At 47.8% G+C, this 19,152-nt stretch overlaps 1 protein-coding gene across 3 annotated transcripts in view; it reads left to right on the top strand.

The window, feature by feature from the left end:
* Positions 1–461: 461 nt before the first annotated feature.
* MYO1A (myosin IA) overlaps positions 462–19,152 on the top strand; it is a 22,486-nt gene continuing 3,795 nt past the window's right edge. The window contains exons 1-23 of one of the 3 annotated variants that reach the window (XM_025403324.1): positions 462–508; positions 1,117–1,337; positions 2,872–3,005; positions 3,111–3,226; positions 3,494–3,588; positions 3,808–3,912; positions 4,108–4,154; positions 4,291–4,354; positions 4,558–4,656; positions 6,999–7,102; positions 7,205–7,352; positions 7,850–7,968; positions 8,050–8,136; positions 10,004–10,069; positions 10,211–10,315; positions 12,227–12,289; positions 12,492–12,692; positions 12,863–13,089; positions 13,429–13,629; positions 13,857–13,950; positions 14,382–14,531; positions 14,633–14,701; positions 15,092–15,166. In XM_025403324.1, the coding sequence (XP_025259109.1) occupies positions 2,892–3,005; positions 3,111–3,226; positions 3,494–3,588; positions 3,808–3,912; positions 4,108–4,154; positions 4,291–4,354; positions 4,558–4,656; positions 6,999–7,102; positions 7,205–7,352; positions 7,850–7,968; positions 8,050–8,136; positions 10,004–10,069; positions 10,211–10,315; positions 12,227–12,289; positions 12,492–12,692; positions 12,863–13,089; positions 13,429–13,629; positions 13,857–13,950; positions 14,382–14,531; positions 14,633–14,701; positions 15,092–15,166 (2,349 nt within the window). In that variant the 5' untranslated portion in view covers positions 462–508; positions 1,117–1,337; positions 2,872–2,891. Of the gene's footprint in view, positions 509–1,099; positions 1,338–2,871; positions 3,006–3,110; positions 3,227–3,384; positions 3,589–3,807; positions 3,913–4,107; positions 4,155–4,290; positions 4,355–4,557; positions 4,657–6,998; positions 7,103–7,204; positions 7,353–7,849; positions 7,969–8,049; positions 8,137–10,003; positions 10,070–10,210; positions 10,316–12,226; positions 12,290–12,491; positions 12,693–12,862; positions 13,090–13,428; positions 13,630–13,856; positions 13,951–14,381; positions 14,532–14,632; positions 14,702–15,091; positions 15,167–19,152 lie in introns of those variants that run through there. The other 2 variants (XM_025403325.1, XM_025403326.1) reach the window with 2 other exon arrangements.

Raw genomic sequence — 19,152 nt, 5'->3', positions numbered from 1 at the left:
TATGCAGACTGCTTCTGTGAGAGCAATAGAATTTGGACCTTGCACCAAGCAGTCATAGCTGAGAGTTGGAGAATCAAGTCTCTTCAGTTAAGTTACTATAATTACCTAATTTGTTCTTTGTGCATGCCTGGGAGAGAGGGTGGTAGGCAGAGAGGACTTGCTGCTTTTAGGAATTTTCCTGGCTGGATGAGGGGGTACTTATCTATCAGAGGGAGCTATTACAGCAGCTCAGGGTCTTAGTATCCTAGTGCTGAAGAATTAAAATGAGAAACATCAGAACTTGGGCTGCAACTTATGGCAAACTTAGGGTTAGGGAGCTGCATTCTGTTCCTGGTTCTGCCATGCACTAGTGTGGAACTGTGGGCACATTGTATAACCTCTCTGAGTCTGGTGTTTGTCCGTAGCTTTCCATTTTAATGTATCTGTATTGCCTTCCTCAGGGTGGTGCTATTCAGTGAGGCAATGACGGGGGAGTTTAATGAAACTGGGACATCTATATACATATAAGGTATTATTACTAATCACTTTAATCTTTGGGTCCCTATGATGGGGTCTGATTCATGGGGGAAGGGAAGTGGAGAAGAATTTGGGGATTTTGTCTGCTTAGCTCTCCAAGTAATCTCGTTAACATCCCCTGACTCCCAATAAGATAGGAAGATTAGGTATGAGGGAGGTACTGTTTTTTTGCTAGGAAGACTTTTGTAAAGACGTGTCTCTCCATGTTGCCCAGGCTGGTCTTGAACTCCTGGGTTCAAGTGATCCTCCCGCCTTGGCCTCCCAAAGTGCTGGGAGTACAGCCATGAGCAACCGCACTGGGCCCTACCTGCCCTTGACAAAATTCCTGACTTCTCTTTGGGAAATATTTTCCTTGGCTATAAATTCCATTCTTCCAGCTTTCGTTTCCAAATTTGGGAGACAATGGAGCAAGAACCCTCCTTTAGTTAAGACTCTCAGCTAATGCCAGCCAGATACCCTTTCCTACCTAGAGGGAGCTTGAGTGTCTCCCTCTGGGGCTTCAGGCCTGTGAAGGGTTAAGTGAGCCACACCCTCAGCAGGAACAGTCTGGACTTTGTGCTGATCAGCCATCTCCGGCCTCTCCTGGTTTGACTGGCACAGGGAGCCTGGGCTGGAAGAGGCAGCAAAAGGGAAGATCAGAAGAGTGGACACTGGCAAAAGGAGGCCAGCCTCTTTCCCGGCTTCCCTGCACCATGGACAGCTCCCATTAAACCACCTCTCCATCCCGGGGCCGGGACTCCTATGCCCCATTCCTGTCAAATTGAGATTTCATCCACCATTCTCCAAAGGACAGTGAAGTTATACCCTAGTTCCAGTGTTGGGTGAGTCCTGCCTTGACCTGTCACTGCTTCTCTTTAACACCTTGAGGTGCCCCATCAGGGGCCTGTTGTCTTTTGCCCTTCACCACCCTCAACCAGTCGCATTCCCACTCCCTTCAAATCTAAATCCAAAGAAGATGCCTGCTCCCGACCCACCTTCTGCTTCTCACCCTTCCCTGCCAAGTTAGTTAAAGGACTTAACTTTTTGTAAAATCTAGAAAATACAAAAATAGTATCTACTTCGTGGGGATATTGTAAGCACTAAATGAATTAGTGTTTGTACAGTGCTTAGAGCCGTGCCCAGTTCATGGTAAACGCTGCATGATTCCTAGAGACTATTATTGATATTACTTCCTCAGTTGTGTCCTTCTGAGAAGTGACAAGTGCTTTCTTTTCCTAGAGCTTGGGGAAAGCTAAGTGAAGGGAGAAGGAAGCCTGTGCCCCTTCTTGCCCCACTTCCATTCCTGCTTTCTCCCCTCTCCGACCCGGGTTCAGAGATGCAATAGCGTAGGACAATGTGTCTCTTTCATTCCTGTTTGGGAGTGGCATTGACCATTGTACTAATAATTCTGTCCTGTGCCTGGCCACTCTGCCTACTCAGTCTCACAGGAAAGACTGAGGAGGGCCGGGTTTCCTCCTTAGGGAACACATGCTATGTGCCTACTGTGTGGGGGCCAAGCCCCACCACCCTCCCTGTAGTTCCAACTCTGCTCCTCCTTGCCCACTTCCCCAAGAAGCTGGGTGTGTCCATCTGGGGCAAAGTCCATGCCAGAAGCTTATAGGAGTGGGTGTAAAAGCTGGAGATGGAAAAATAGAGACAGACATGTAACACATCCAGAGGTCCTGACAACTGCCTGTTTGTTGTGGAAGCAAACCCCACTTTCATTTTCTTTGGGAAATTCCAGTCTCTTATGGAGGAACTCCTGCCTCTGTCCTCTATAATTCTGCCTTGTCCAGTTCCCATTTTAAAAATGAAGCTCACTGTAGCAATGCCAGGGGAGGAGAGACCTTTGGAAGAACTTCTGAAATGGGTATGGGTAGGTTGGGTGTCTTTAATAGGGGCTGTGAGAAGTAAAGTGTTGAGAAGAAGCACTGAGGGGAGATAGGGAGTCTGGACCCTGGCCAGGGCCCAGTGCAGGAGAGAGAGGGCTTTCTGTACCTGGCGGCAGCGCAAGTCTTCACTTACACTTTCCTCCTCAGCCCTCTCTCCTTCAGTCACAACTCCGCTTCCCCAGTTGTAGCCCACTGGGTGCCTGCCTTCCCCTGGTGGTCAGAGGCAGGTGTTCCTGTCCCGCCCCTGCCCTACCTCTGTAGGTATCCAACTGTAACCCAGAGGATCCCCCCAACCTAGGAGAGGCCTCTGGACCAGCCCAAGCTAAGGGAGGCTGAAACTCTCAGCAGAAGGTTGGGGGGCTCTCTTTAGGGCCAGGGTAGGAAGAGAGGAAGGCTGTTTTCGTCCTTCTGCCATCCTCCCCTCAAACAGTTATTGGTCCCTAAAGCTGAGTGGACATCAGCAAACTGTGCCTCTTATCTCCAGGATCAGTGGCCCCTCTGGACATGCCTCTCCTGGACGGTTCTGTGGGGGTGGAGGATCTTGTCCTCCTGGAACCCTTGGTGGAGGAATCCCTGCTCAAGAATCTTCAGCTTCGCTATGAAAGCAAGGAGATTTATGTGAGTGTCATATGGGTGCCTCTGGCTGTGGATATGTGGCTGGAGAGGTCACAGGCACCCACCTCACCCTCCAGCTCATTCCCTTCACCTTCCTCCTGACTCCAGACCTACATTGGGAATGTGGTGATCTCGGTGAATCCCTATCAGCAGCTTCCCATCTATGGGCCAGAGTTCATCGCCAAATATCGAGACTATACTTTCTATGAGCTGAAGCCCCATATGTGAGTAGGGGGACCAAGGGAAGACTGACAGGGCCCCAGCTTCTTGACACTGAGTCATCCTAATTTCCTTTGTCCCTTCCCCTGAAGGGGCTTCTCCAGCTGCCGCTTCCTTCCCTGGCCTTCTGGAGGCCCCTTCCAAGGCCTGTCACATCTTGCCCAGTCTGCCCCAAGTAGAGAGAGTGGATGAACCTGCATGCTGGAGATTGAGTGAAAGATGGTGTCTTGAACTGGTTCCACAATAGTCATTGCCCACTTCCTCCCCACAAGCTACGCATTGGCAAATGTGGCGTACCAGTCACTGAGGGACAGGGACCGAGACCAGTGTATCCTCATCACAGGCGAGAGTGGATCGGGCAAGACTGGTGAGGCCCCTGGCTGGGGGAACACATGGAGTCACCTCTGGAACTGCCTCCTTGTCTCTTTCCAAGCCAGACCTAGACCTGAACCTTTACCCCACAGAACTTCCTTCCCACTTTATCTGACTCCAAGGGGTGGTGAGGTGCTGGGGTGAGGGAAGTTAAGGAGATGAGGGGATGGGCTGGTCCTGGGTAGGGACCCACGAGAGTGTTTCTCCTGCACAGAGGCCAGCAAGCTGGTGATGTCTTATGTGGCTGCCATCTGTGGGAAAGGAGAGCAGGTGAACTCTGTGAAGGAGCAGCTGCTGCAGTCTAATCCAGTGCTGGAGGGTGAGAATTCTGCTCTCTGCCCTCTCCACCCTCCACCTAACCTCCAGAATCACTAAACCCTAGACCCTCTTCCCCAGTGCTGCAAAATCACCTCTTTTGTTCAGCCCCAAAAAATCCGAGATTGTCATGAGGACTGGAAGCCCTTCCTCCTTTCCATTCTCTAGAGTTTCACTTCTCCCCTCCTCATCTTTGTAGCTTTTGGCAATGCCAAGACCATTCGCAACAACAATTCCTCCCGATTTGTGAGTAAATGTCTCCCCACCTGGGAGGACATGATGTGGGGGCTTGAGAGGGAAGAATGTGGCACAGACCCCTCCCGGGAAGGGTGGTGAGAAGAGGAAGAAGCTAAGTCTTTCTCTCTCTGGTCTCTCTCTGAAGGGAAAGTACATGGATATTGAATTTGACTTCAAGGGATTCCCCCTCGGTGGTGTCATCACAAACTGTATGTGTCTCCCCAGTTCTACTCACCTGTCTTCTACCTGCCTCACATGGCCCTTTCTGCTAATCTGTTCCTGTAGAAAGACAGAATGTTAAATATCAAGGAGACTTCCCAACCACTAGGAATGCCAGTGATGGGGGCAGAGTTAGAGGGAAGCTACGGCATCTCCCAGGCCCTCAGGATGTTATTTTCTAATTCTCTGCCAGATCTGCTTGAGAAATCCCGAGTAGTGAAGCAGCTCAAAGGAGAAAGGAACTTCCACATCTTCTATCAGCTGCTGGCTGGAGCAGATGCACAGCTGCTGAGTATGTGTCTGCATGGGGAAAGTGTTCTCATGAGTGACACATGGCAAAGTCCCCAACCTCCATTCAGTCCCAGAACCCCTGTTCCCTCTGGGCCCCTGTAGCCCTCTTCCCTTGAACCTCCCAGATTTTCCTTGCTGCATTTCCCATTCTGAGCCTCACCCACTCATTGTTGGGAACAAATTCCTTTACCCCTGTGTTATCTTCTTTTTCTGGGGTTTTATTGCTAGGGATATGCCTTCTTGCCTCTTCACTGTTCTTGTTCCTCTTTCCTGCCTGGGTTCTGCTTTTCCTGAGCTGGCTTCAAATATGAAACAGTTGTCTCTATCTACTTTCCTTCCTACCTTCAACTTAAGGGGATTTAATTAAAACAGGGAAGCAGGCAGAATGTTGTAAGTGTTCAGGAACTTTCAGTGAGCTCCAGTTGAAGCTGTCCTGGGTCTACATTTGCCTCACCTAGGACCGTGTTCCTGATTTTCATTCATTCATTCATTCATTCATTCATTCATTCATTCATTCATTCAACATCTCTTGAACACCTATGATCGAATATTATGCTAGCCTCTAGGGATACAGATTTGAGTGAGACATGACCCTGTCCTCGAAGAACTTATAATCTTCTAGGGATAACAGGTGTGTGAGCAGATCCATTGTAATATGGTGTGATCGGGGCCATCAGGCCTGTGCAGCAGGCTATAAGAGCAGAAGACCTGCAGCCCCTTGGCTTGGTCTGGGGAAGGGTCCATTACAGACTGGATGCTGTACTGGCCTGAAGTGGCTCTGGGTGGGCATCACTGGAGGGTCTGGTGGACTTTAAGCCTACTGGAGTTTGCCTCCCATTCTCCCCTCTGGCTGTGAGCACTGTGGGTGTCTGGCCCCCAAGAATGTCTCTTTGGTTTCTGGTGATTCTATGCTAGACCTGTGCTATCTCCTTTTCCACTCTTGGAGATCTCTATGATCTTCAGGAACACCTGCAGATCTCATGCTCATTCCTGGCTTAATAGTTTTGGTTGTGTTCAACTTGTCTGCATCATGGGCATTAGTGTCTTGTTCTGGTTGGTCTGTCACTTGTTGGTTTAAATCAACTCTAGATGAGGTCTCCCAGGTATCATCATCCCCAGACTTTCTGACTCATTCTCTCTCCAGATACCCCTCCTTAGCAGGCTCTTGTTTCAAAATTTGTGTGCCGGGGGAGCTACCATTAGCTTATAGTTTGAAGGACGCTCCCTGATTCTCAGATCATTTGCATACCAGATAATTGACATCCCTCAAACTCCATGATTAACCCAATCCCTCCCATCCTAGGGAAACAGCTTTGATAATTCACTTGATTCGTTTATTAAAAAGAAAAGTTCCTGCATGCCAGAAAGGCACACAGAATATGGAGATGAGAAACACAGTCCCAACACACAAGTTGCTCATTTGTGGGAGAGACAGAAAAAAACAAAACCTAGCCCATATGATATGGGCTGGGATATATATTCACCAGTGGGGAATGCAAGAGAGTCATTTGGCTCAGTGCCTCAGCATCAGAGAAAACTTTTCAGAAGAGGTGTCAGGGTCGGGGAACATGCTACCTGCCACTTTATTGGTATTTGGTGTTCAAACAATGAATGAGCAACCCAGGCCGACAGTTGAGGCTGGGGGCAGGCAGGAGATATGAGCTTACCCTTCTCCCCTTTCCTTCACCCTCCAGAGGCACTTGCGTAGGATGGAAGGGTTGCTTGTTTATTTTTATTATTTAGAACCCTGAGGATAGGGAGAAGAGTAAAATGAGGGTTTTGTTTCATAAAAGTTGGGGGAAAACCCAACCAATATGAGCATCAAAACCCTAAACACTACTTAAAAGTGTACTTAAAATTTTAGTTTATCAGGCCGAGTGCAGTGACTCATGCCTGTAATCCTAGCACTTTGAGCGGCTGAGGCAGGTGGAGTCCAGGAGTCGAGACCAGCCTGGCCAACATGGAGAAATCCCATCTCTACTAAAAATACCAAAATTAGCCAGGCGTGGTGGCACTCACCTGTAGTCCCAGCTACACAGGAGGCTGAGGCACGAGAATCACTTGAACCTGGGAAGTGGAGCTTGCAGTGAGCCGAGATTGCACTACTACCCTCCAGCCTGTGTGATGGAGTGAGACCCTGTCTCAACAACAACAAAAAATTATTCTGTCATCACAGGAATTAATGATCCCAAATCAAACGAGGCAGGGGAAGAACCCAAAACAAAAATGACTCCTTTGAATAAATGAATGAATCCATTAGGGCAAGGGCTGTGAGGTGTCAAGGCTGGAGGGCTCCAGAGAGCCTTGGGTACTAACCCTCTTCCCCAACACTGGCCCTCCCAGAGGCCCTGAAGCTCGAGCGGGATACAACTGGCTATGCCTATCTGAATCAGGAAGTATCCAGAGTGGATGGCTTGGACGACGCCTCCAGCTTCAGGGCTGTACAGGTGGGTGCCCGGGGTAGGGCAGGCTTGGGCCTTTAGGTCATCCTCTATTCTCATTGGACTGGCACTAACAGTTCAGCTTTTGATTTCTGCTTTCTGCCTAAGAGTGCAATGGCAGTGATTGGGTTCTCGGAGGAGGAGATTCAACAAGTGCTAGAGGTGACATCCATGGTGCTAAAGCTGGGGAACGTGTTGGTAGCTGATGAGTTCCAGGCCAATGGGACACCAGCAAGTGGCATCCGTGATGGGAGAGGTCTGCATCCCAGCCTGCTGGAGCCCCTACCCAGATCCTTAATCTCCTACTGCAAGTCGTGTCCTTCTGCCATCTCTAGCATAATTGATCTCACCCTGATGCAGTCCCACTCAGCCCACTCCCAAGTTCTCCCCTAAACAGACTCACTGAGAGCTCCCGATGAAGCATATGGGAATGAGCTTTTGAAATTTGATATATCTAGGTCTGGAAATTCTCTGAGTCTGAGTTGATCCTTCTGCAGAATGGGGATAATCACACCTAATTCAGGAGATTCTCATATTAAAGTAGATGATACATGCAAAATGCCCAGATCCCCTTTCTCCTGCCCCCCAACTCCCTGAGATTCCTCCAGGGCCATGTTCTGGGTTGGCTGCAATGACTTCTCCAGTGAGACCCCAGGACACCAGTCTCTCAGGCAGTTTCACTTATCAGATCGCACTCCCTCCCCTGAGAGAAAACTGCCTCTAAGGACATGCTGTACTTTCTCATTACCCCAGGTGTTCGGGAGATTGGGGAGACTGTGGGCTTGAATTCAGAAGAACTAGAGAGAGCTTTGTGCTCGAGGACCATGGAAACAGCCAAGGAAAAGGTGGTCACTGCACTGAATGTCATGCAGGTAAGGGGCTCACTGGAGTGGAGGGGGTTGATTTGACCTTGTTCTGTGATGCCGCCCTAACCAGCTGGGCCTCATCCACAGGCTCAGTATGCTCGGGATGCCCTGGCTAAGAATGTCTACAGCCGCCTCTTCGACTGGATAGTGAATCGAATCAATGAGAGCATCAAGGCAAGTGGCCGCTCTCCTTTCTCCATGCTCTCCTGTCTGCCTCACCTTCTTGCCCTGTCACTAGCCCTATACCTTGGTTTCTGAGATGAGCAGAGTAGGGAGGATGATGGGAGGGTACAGTTCCTTCCAACAGTGTGTTGTCATGGAAACATCACGGGCTTTTGAGTTAGACAATCTGGATCTATCATCTACTTACTTAATTGAAAGTCATGTGGACTTTCAATATCACAAAGATTCTGGGCCTCAGTGTCCTGATTTGGAAACGCCCACTAAGAAACTTTAATATGCTGGGCGTGGTGGCCCATGCCTATAATCCCAGGACTTTGGGAGGCTGAGGTGGGAGGATCGCTTGAGCTCAGTAGTTCAAGACCAGCCTGGGCAATATAGTGAGACCCCAACTCTATATTTTATGAAAAAAAGTAAATTAAATAAAAAACTAAGAAACACTAATGCATGCCTACCTGCTTCACAGGGTTTAATGAGGATCAGATAAATTATGTAAATAGTTACTATATGATACCACAATTCCCACTCCTAGGTATATACCCAAGAAAACTGAAATTAGATGTCCTCAGCTAAAATTTGTACACAAATGTTCATAGAAGCCTTATTTGTAATAGCCAAAAAGTAGAAACAGCCCAACTGTCCATCAGCTGATGAAGAGATAAAATGTGGTGTATCTGTACAAAAGAATGTTATTTGTCCATAAAAAGAATGAAGTACTGATACACGCTTCACGATTGATGAGCCTTGGGCTGGGTGCGGTGGCTCACGCCTGTAATCCCAGCACTTTGGGAGGCCGAGATGGGCGGATCACGAGGTCAGGAGATCGAGACCATCCTGGCTAACATGGTGAAACCCCGTCTCTACTAAAAAAATACAAAAAACTAGCCGGGCATGGTGGCGGGCGCCTCTAGTCCCAGCTAGTCGGGAGGCTGAGGCAGGAGAATGGCGTGAACCCGGGAGGTGGAGCTTGCAGTGAGCTGAGATCCGGCCACTGCACTCCAGCCTGGGCAACAGAGCGAGACTCCGTCTAAAAAAAAAAAAAAAAAAAAAAAAAAAAAGATTGATGAGCCTTGAAAACATTATGCTGAGTGAAAGAAGCTTGTCACAAAAGACCACATTTTGTTTGATTCCATTCATATGAAATGTCCAGAATAGGCAAATTCATAGAGATGGGAAGTAGATCAATGACTGCCAAGGGCTGGGGGAGATAGGGGTATGGGGAGTGACTAATAATGGGTATAGGATTTCTTTTGCGGGGTGATGAAAATGTTCTGAAATTAGGTAGTGGTGATGGTTGTACAACCTATTGAATATACTAAAAAGCCACTGAATTATATGTGGTATGTGAATTATATTCAGTAAAGTTGTTATTAACAAATTATCCACATGGAAGTGCCATCTATTTAGAAGCTATTACTGAAAGGTAGTAGAATAAGAAGGGATTTGAGTCTAGGCTTGGGTAAGTACCTATCCTTCTGAAATTTGACTTTTTCATCTGTAAAATGGCAATAAAAGCACCTTATAAGATTATGATAAATAAAGACATGGAATCTTTTGTAAAATGCTCTACAAATGTAAGAGATGGTTATTGTCCTGAGAGGTTTTATTGTCTTTCTACCTGGTACCATTGTAGCACCATCCTGGAATCTATCTGTATCTTCCTTTTCCTTCTTGCCTCCCTCTTTGTTTTGTTCTCTAGTGTATGGAGGAGCAAGAGTAAAATCACAACAATTCCTTTCCAGTTTGGCAAAGCTCTTTCTAGTTCTGTTTGCCCCCTACTCCAACCCCATCTGCTCCAGAAGGACCTGGCCTGGTGTGCAGAGGGGGCCTGTCCTCAGATTTATCTTTCTGTCCTCTTCAGGTGGGCATCGGGGAAAAGAAGAAGGTAATGGGAGTCCTTGATATCTACGGTTTTGAGATATTAGAGGTGAGAGTGCCTCACCTCAGAACCCTGCTCCCCTAGGATTAGAGGTGGACAGGCTCACAGGGGGGATGCGAGTGGGGGGAGGTAGGGCTGAGAGGGAGAAAGTCTTGGCGTGAGCTCTCTAACCTGTGCTCCCTCTCTCAGGATAATAGCTTTGAGCAATTTGTGATCAACTACTGCAATGAGAAGCTGCAGCAGGTGTTCATAGAGATGACCTTGAAAGAAGAGCAAGAGGAATATGAGAGAGAAGTAAACTAAGTCTTTTCTACTTTCCCCTCTTAAACAACTTCTAGGCATATGCCAGAGCTTCCTTTCTTCTTGATCACAATTTCCTCTAAGTCATCCCCAGATGGGAACACAGAGGACAAAATGTTTCCCTTGCAGAGTAGATCATTCCAGCATTACCAAGTAGCCCTAATCCTCTGCTCTCCATTCTGCATTTCCCTGGCCTCCCAGGGTGCACGTGTGGAAAGTCCTGACAAGAGGGAAGTGACAGCTGTGCTTGGCCTATGGCAGACTGTGAGCCAAATATAAAAAGGACATTTCTCCTGGACTTGGCCCAACCACATCTCTTTCTGTGCCCTTCTCTAACATCTCAGAGTCCTTGGTCTCCCCCGGGCCCTAGCTACAGTTGCTGTCCTTTCTTGTAACACCATGATCCCAGACTTCCTTACCAAAAATGCCACATGGCTCCAATTTCTATGGCTAGGTGTTAGAAAAGCTCTCTGACTGAGCTCATTCCCTTCAAAGTGTGAATGGCTGAGAGTCTCACTCATCAAAACCCTCCCAGGGATGTTCCCTTGTGAGCTCTCAGGAATCATTTGTAACAGAATTTCAGGCAATGTGGTCACAATGTGTGAAAAAGTTTTTTTAGTTGTTTTGTGTGTTTTAATTTTAACGATTTAAATGATCAAATACATAATACATTCCCATGCTTCAAAATTCAAAAAGCTTAAAAAATATATAAGGAAACGTTCCCTCCTGCTTCTGCCCCTAGCCTCCTAGTTCTCCTCCCCACTCAGAGGCAACCAACATGGGCCTCCTTCCAGAAGTCTCTTACGCATATGCAAGCAAATTTGTAAATATATTTCCCCATAAAATCTATACAAATGGCAGTAAATACTCTCTGTTCTGTACCTTGTCGTCATCGCATAACAAGATCTTTCCATATCAGTATGTAAGGATGCTTTTTTACAACAACATAGTATTTTAAGGATATCATAATTCCTTTAACTGGTTGGGGAAGGTATATGGGGGATGAAGTGGGAGGGCAACTTAATTTAGTTCTGTTTTCTCTAAAGACCTGTGATAGAGGGAGGAAAGAAAGACCTATGCTTCCCAGCCATACTTGAGAATGTCCCAGCCTAGAGCATCTGACCCTTGGGTGGGGTCAGGAGCTGTCCTGTCTGTAGACCTGATGCCCAGCAAGTCCCCAAAGTAGAGAACAATTATCTTTGGGTCTTCTGCTTTTGCACCATTCTTGCTTTTCAAAACATTATATAGTCTAAAAGTCTCATGTAGATAAAGTGGTTCCTAAAGGGTGGTCCTGGACCAGCAGCATCAAAATCACTTGGAAACATGTTGGAAATACAGATTCCAGGCCCACATCCCAGACCTGTTGAATCAGAAACTTGGGGAGTGGGACCCAGCAATCTGTATTTTAACAGCCCTCCAGGTGATTGTGATGCACACTGAAGTTTGAGAATCACGGATGTAGATCTTTGAAGATGTATCAAATTAGCCTTGTTGTTTGATGATAAACTCTCACTCACATGCTGTGGTTTTAAAGAGCACAGAGTAGTGTGGCCGCTGTTCCACATACACATGGATCCTTCCCCACTCCCACATGGGAAATCTCTATCCTAATCTTCACTCAACATGTTACACTTCCCTCTCCACCCTACACCACCTACAGGGATCTCTGCATTGTCTCACCCTCTGTCACTGCTACTCCAGTTCCTTCCGTGTGTCTGTCTACCCACCCCACAAATTCTCCACCAACCTTGGAGGGATGGGGACATAAATAGAAATCATACCAAGGACCCCTCTGAATTATGGGACTTTCTGATGTCCTTTGTTGGGTGGGTGAAAGGCTGGATCTGGTGAGGTCTCTGGAGGCTTGTCTTGGACCTGTTCCCTGTAATTGTTTCCCCTGACCAGGGCATACCGTGGACAAAGGTGGACTACTTTGATAATGGCATCATTTGTAACCTCATTGAGCATGTGAGTTATCATTCTCTTATCTGTGGGACTTCCTCTTCCAGACTGCCTGAACATCCTTCCCCTGTCTCTCTCCGTGACTCCCCACTTGGTAGGGACAGTAAAGAAGGCAGAAGATAAGAATGGAGAAAGGGGGCAGCAGTGAGAACGTGGACATCTTGGAGGACCAGATTTAGGTTGGCCTTCTTTTGTTCCCCTGGCCCAGAATCAGCGAGGTATCCTGGCCATGTTGGATGAGGAATGCCTGCGGCCTGGGGTGGTCAGTGACTCCACTTTCCTAGCAAAGCTGAACCAGCTCTTCTCCAAGCATGGCCACTATGAGAGCAAAGTCACCCAGAATGCCCAGCGTCAATATGACCACACCATGGGCCTCAGCTGCTTTCGCATCTGCCACTATGCGGGCAAGGTGAAATGGCAGGGCTGGAGGGCAGAGATTAGGGCCCAAGCCCAGGCTGAAGGCAATGGGGGAGGAACCCGGGGAAGGTGAGAGTCTGGAATACTTCACAATGAGACTGGGAGGGCCAAGTGCTGGGACAAGGTTGTGGGGTCTCCAAACCGATAGCTGCTCCTTTACAGGTGACATACAATGTGACCAACTTTATTGACAAGAATAATGACCTACTCTTCCGAGACCTGTCACAGGCCATGTGGAAGGCCCAGCACCCCCTCCTTCGGTCCTTGTTTCCTGAGGGCAATCCTAAGCAGGCATCTCTCAAACGCCCCCCAACTGCTGGGGCCCAGTTCAAGAGTTCTGTGGCCATCCTCATGAAGAACCTGTATTCCAAGAACCCCAACTACATCAGGTGACATGCTGGCATGCAGGGGAACATGCTACATATGTGATGGCATGTGCAGGGTCCATGTGCTATACAACATGTCTGTGTGGGAGGCTTCTGGAATCAGGATATCAGAGGTCCTTTCCTCACAGAAAACAGTCGGATAAGGAGCTGAGAATCCCAGTGAGAAAGCATCAGATTCAGTAGGGAATACATAGAAGTGAGTGAAACTGGGGAGGCCAGTGTGTCTACTTTCTTTGAAAATTTTCAATGAAGTGGACTGTGTGCAGCATAGGGGAACATGATGGATTACACTGTCAATGGTGTCAACTCCTGAAGCCTGTGCCTTACGCTGCCTCCCACCAGGTGCATAAAGCCCAATGAGCATCAGCAGCGAGGTCAGTTCTCTTCAGACCTGGTGGCAACCCAGGCTCGGTACCTGGGACTGCTGGAGAATGTGCGGGTGCGACGGGCAGGCTATGCCCACCGCCAGGGTTACGGGCCCTTCCTGGAGAGGTACCGATTGCTGAGCCGGAGCACCTGGCCTCACTGGAATGGGGGAGACCGGTAAGACCCCATGGGGAGACTGGGCATCAGGAAAGGGCAGTGCAGAAAGCATCTCTGGAGGAAGAGACCTGGAGGTGCAGTGCACATCTGCTGAAGCTGGGTGAATGGATACTTGGAAGAATGAATTGAATGATCACTTCTTGGAGGCTGAAAGGATTAGGGGAAAGGTGGAAGAGGACTCTCTCTTGAGATACCCCTCTGCAGCTTTCTGTCATCTGCTTCCATAGGGAAGGTGTCGAGAAGGTCCTGGGGGAGCTGAGCATGTCCTCGGGGGAGCTGGCCTTTGGCAAGACAAAGATATTCATTAGAAGCCCCAAGACTGTGAGTTAGAGAGTGCACTTGCATTTGGTGAGGGTGGAAGGTGGAAGAGTGAAAGCCCACTTGAGAAAGGCTGGAGGGGGTGGGAGCATGTATAACCTGGAATGGATAGTAGATGGGAAGCTTCCTGTCTGTAGGAACCGTATCCCTGGGAACTGAACTGTTGGGTTCCTACACTGCCCTGAGTCTGGGGAGCTCGGTGCTGCAAGGCTCTAAGTGCCTCTGCCTGAGGCAGAGCCCTTGAGGGTCGGAGTGATCAACATCTAGCTACAAAGTTAGAGTTCAGTAGATCCTTGTTTACTGAATGAATAAATAAATGAACTAAGAAGACAAAGGAATGATCAAATAAGGCCTAGTTGGGAAGCCTAAGTACTGTGGGGTATAGGAGAGGACAGTACTGTTCCCCTGAGCCAGTCTCTTCCACCTCTCCACAGCTTTTCTACCTCGAAGAACAGAGGCGCCTGAGACTCCAGCAGCTGGCCACACTCATTCAGAAGATTTACCGAGGCTGGCGCTGCCGCACCCACTACCAGCTGATGCGAAAGAGTCAGATCCTCATCTCTGCTTGGTTTCGGGGAAATGTGGTATGGTCACCCCCAAAATCCGACTGTGTTCACTCTAATAGGGAGGATGGAAGGTGGCTCAGGAGATGATGTTTTTCTAACAACTCCCATGTTTTCTACAGCAAAAGAAACACTATGGGAAGATAAAGGCATCCGTGTTATTGATCCAGGCCTTTGTGAGAGGGTGGAAGGTAATGGAGAGTGGAAGAGAGGCTTCCTCACATTGTTCCTCCTGGATTGTGCCACCTGCTGGCTAGAGCAGCAGAGAGCTAGTCCTGTCTGCACCCAGGCTGTACTTCTGTGTATCAGTCCGTCCATGTGTGGGTGGGTATCTGGGAGTGAGAGGCCCATAGGGGAGACCTGTGTAGGTGTCTGGGTGTGTAGATGCCTAACTTGGCAGCAGAACTTTGCCTTCTGCTCTAAGTGTCCTCACTGCCAACTTGTCTGACTTTACTACCTCCTTCCAGCTACAGTCTCAGCTCTTTATCTTACTCAGGTCTTTGTGTGGTTAAAAAATAGTAGAACCTCTTCCAGAATCTGCCTATCTTCACTTTGGCTACTTTTTTGTACTTTTCTGCCAGGCCCGAAAGAATTATCGCAAATATTTCCGGTCAGAGGCTGCCCTCACCTTGGCAGATTTCATCTACAAGAGCATGGTAAGTGGTATGGGTTAGGGTGGATGTTAGGGATGGAGCAGGGAGGCACAGGTTTGGGAGAGGGGTTTGAGAAGAGGCAACCCAAAGCTTTCCCCCAAGAGTTTCCTCAGTCTGCATGTAGTTAAGTCCTAGGAGAAGAGGGCAGCTACCTGTAGGGACCAGGCCCCAGTGCCTTGTACTCAGGGGCAGAATCAGATAGCATTTTGGCATGAGTGGACACTCCAGGCAACCTTGTGGCAGGAAGGGGTCTCAGCACACCCATCATCTGGTCTATGGTCAAATAGGCTTGTGAAGAGCTTGGGGCTGGATGTTTAACAACAGTTGAAGAGGCTAAGCCTCATTGAAGAGTAGAGTGATCTGCATATTAACTAGCCCAACCTCCCAAGATACATTTTACGGCTGGGGTGAAAGTGGGGGAATTGTGTCTTCCTTCTACTTCCTCTGAAACTATTGTTGGCAAGTCAGAAAGTAAATCTCAGGAAGGACCTATCCTAATTCTGGAGGACGTGGGTCAGGCTGGGTGGGAAGACCTACCTGGAAGGCCTACACATTCAAACTTACAGGCAGTTCCCAGGGGGAGAAAAACAGGGACAGAGAAGAGTAACTTCTGGAGACATCAGTCGGATAGCAATAGTGCTTCTGAGAAGTGTCAGGGAGGAAACCAGGGAGGGAGAAGCACTTCCAATGAAACCTTGGGAAAGGCCAGAGAGGAGGAAGAGCATGGGATCTTGGACAGAGGCTGGAGCAAATTGTAACCGACCTCTGCTGACTGGGTTTTTGACCATAGTTAGGACCCTGACTGTGCTCATTCAGACATAAGACATGTTTGCTTGCAGCCCCTCTTTGTTGTTTGAGAGTCTGGATCCCTCAGCTCAAGAGAGGAATGGGGGCTCTGAAGCTCTGGGCCTCTTTTTTGCCTTCCTGAGACTTCATTTGCTCGTTCTTTTCCCGTCCCCAGGGAATTTCCATCTTCCAGGTCTCTTCAGTTGCCTGTTCACCTCTTGTGCTGGTGCCAGAGTAACTGCCTTCCCACCATACATGCTTCTTGCTACACACCTGAGACTTGTAATCTGATTTTGCTGTTACCTCCTGACTGCCATTCTTCCTCCTTTCTTTCATCTGTATATTGTCAGGCAGCTACTAATTGTCAACCCAGAAGCTGCTGGGTTTAGACCAGGGTCTCAATAAATCACACCCCCATAGAAGTCTGCAGCCACTGGGCACTGATCCCCCCAGTGTTTCTGACTATTCCAATTTGCCACTGCCTTGACTGTAACTAACGCTAGTATCCATTATCATTTGTTATTTATTTATTTATTTATTTACTTTTTGAGACAGAGTTTCACTCTTGTCGCCCAGGCTGGAGTAAATGGTGTGATCTTGGCTCACTGCAACCTCCGCTTCCCAGGTTCAAGCGATTATCCTGCCTCAGCCTCCTGAGCTGGGATTACAGGCATGCACCACCATGCCCAGCTAATTTTTGTATTTTTAGTAGAGACAGAGTTTCACCATGTTGGCCAGGCTGGTCTTAAACTCCTGACCTCAAGTGATCTGCCCATCTCGACCTCCCTAAGTGCTAGGATTACCGGTGTGAGCCACTGCACCCAGCCTATTTTTTTTTTTTTTTGAGATGGAATCTTGCTGTGTCGCCCAGGCTGGAAATGCAGTAAGCATGATCTCGGCTCACTGCAACCTCCATCTCCTGGGCTCAAGCCGTCCTTCAGCCTCAGCCTCCCCAGTAGCTGAGACCACAGGCACATGCCACCACGCCTGGCTAATTTTTTGTGTTTTTGGTAAAGATGTGGTTTCACCATGTTGCCCAGGCTGGTCTCAAACTCCTGAGCTCAAGCGATCCGCTCGCCTTGGCCTCCCAAAGTGCTGGGATTACAGGCGTGAGCCACTGCACCCGGCCTTACCCATTTTGAACATCTACTATGCATTAAGCTCTTTACGTGCATTGACTCTAAAACTTTCACCAACCCTGTGAGGTAGGCTCTTTTCTTTCTCCCATTTTATAGTTAAAAAGCCAAGGCTCAGGGAAGTTAAATAACTTGCCAGGGGTTCCACAGCTGTAAGTGGTAAAGCTGGGTTATAAATTATTTGACTCTAGAGCTTTTAACCACTGCCAAAGACTGCCCCTCATCAATAGAGGCCTGGGCAACCCGTGTCCCTCGGCAGACCTGGGAGCAGGAGGGCTGCATAGGAAAGGGCAGAACTTTCTAATCTAGAAAAAAACAATGAAAAGAAGAAAGCCTTCAGAGGCTCCACATTAATTGGAACAAAGGGGATTATGACAGATGCTTAGGCATGTTTTTTGAATTATTAATAAATAAAATCAGACCAGGGACTGGGGACTCCAGTCGTGGAGGCCTTTCCAGACCCAGATCCCAAACCCACCAAACCCACCAGACCTGTAGTGGAAGCTACAATGAGCTTGGATAGTTCCTGCAGTTACAGCAATATACTGTGTTCTGCCTCTTTCTATTTTAATTTTTTAACCTGATATCTTAGTAAAACATTTTCATAAAAATTTCAGACATTTAGAAGTGCCAAAAATCAAGTCATTTTTTATATCTTCAGTAATTCTGTGCCATAAACAAACAGGTTGCTAGGTGCTCTATGGGATGTAAAACCTTGGCCAGGCAAGGTGACTCACTCCTGTAATCCTGGCACTTCGGGAGGCTGAGGCGGGAATATTGCTTGAGCCCAGGAATTTGTGACCAGTCTGGGCAACATAGTGAGACCTAGACACTACAAAAAAATTTTAAAAATTAGGTGAGTGTGGTGGCTCGTACCTGTAGTCCCAGCTACTTGGAAGGCTGAGGTGGAAGGATCACTTGAACCTGGGAGGGCAAGGCTGCAGTGAGCTGTGATGGTGGCACTGCACTCCAGCCTGGGTGACAGAGCAAAACCCTGTCTCCAAAAAAGAGACAAAAACAAAAACTTAAGAATCCTCATTCTAGATTGGGGGAGACTAAACAGTCATTCTAGATTGGGGGAGACTAAACAGTCATGGATGAAGCTTCACTGGATCCTGGAAAAGGAAAAATAAAACAAAGCTTAAAAGGACATGTTTATAAGTTTGTAAAGGACATGTAGAGAAATCTGAGTGTGGATCACTGTTGGATGAATGATGTTGATTTTCTTAGGTGTGATGATGGAGTTATGATCATGTAAGAGAATGTTCCAGTTCTTGGGAGAGGCATGCTGATGTTTTAGGGTAAAATGTCATGGTATCTATAACCTAGTTTAGGATGGTAGGGTGGCAAGGATTTGTGTAAATGTGTATATGCATGTATTTATATGCACACATGTGTATATGTGTTAGAGTACACAGATAGTGCAAGGTGTTAACATTATCAGTTGGTGAATTTCGATGAGGAGCATACAGTATACAGATGTTAATTGTATCTTTTTTCAACTTTTCTGTAAGTTAAAAAAACTTTCAAAATAATAAGCTATATTGAATTTTAAAAACATCATATTATGCTACTCTTCTGCATGAATTCTCCAATGGTGTTCCATTTCACTCCTTACCACAGCCTACAAGGCCCATCATGATCTGCCCCGACCTACTGTCTGATCCTTTTTTCCTGCTCAAGTGATTCCGGTCACCCTTTCTTTTGTTTTTAGACAGAGTCTTGCTCCGTCACCCAGGCTGGAGTGCAGTAGTGCTATCTCGGCTCGCTGCAACCTCCGCCTCCCGGGTTCAAGCGATTCTCCTGTCTCAGCCTCTAGAGTAGCTGGGAGTACAGGCATGCACCACCATGCCCAGCTAATTTTTGCACACCCTGGCTTTTTAATGTCTCTGGAATATGCTGCCAGTCATTCCTGCCTCAGGGTCTACTTCTTTGCATCACAGCAGATGCCATTATCTGACATCACCCTCTATATTTATTTGCTTGTGTAGTTGGTCCCCTTCTCCACCCTATAGTAGAATGTAAATCCAGTGAAAATGAAGACTTTGTTGACTGTTATGTCCCAAT

This window comes from Theropithecus gelada, chromosome 11 (assembly GCF_003255815.1).
Source record: "Theropithecus gelada isolate Dixy chromosome 11, Tgel_1.0, whole genome shotgun sequence".
In the NCBI taxonomy this organism is placed as follows: domain Eukaryota; kingdom Metazoa; phylum Chordata; class Mammalia; order Primates; family Cercopithecidae; genus Theropithecus; species Theropithecus gelada.
This window is presented reverse-complemented; position numbering and strand designations above follow the sequence as displayed.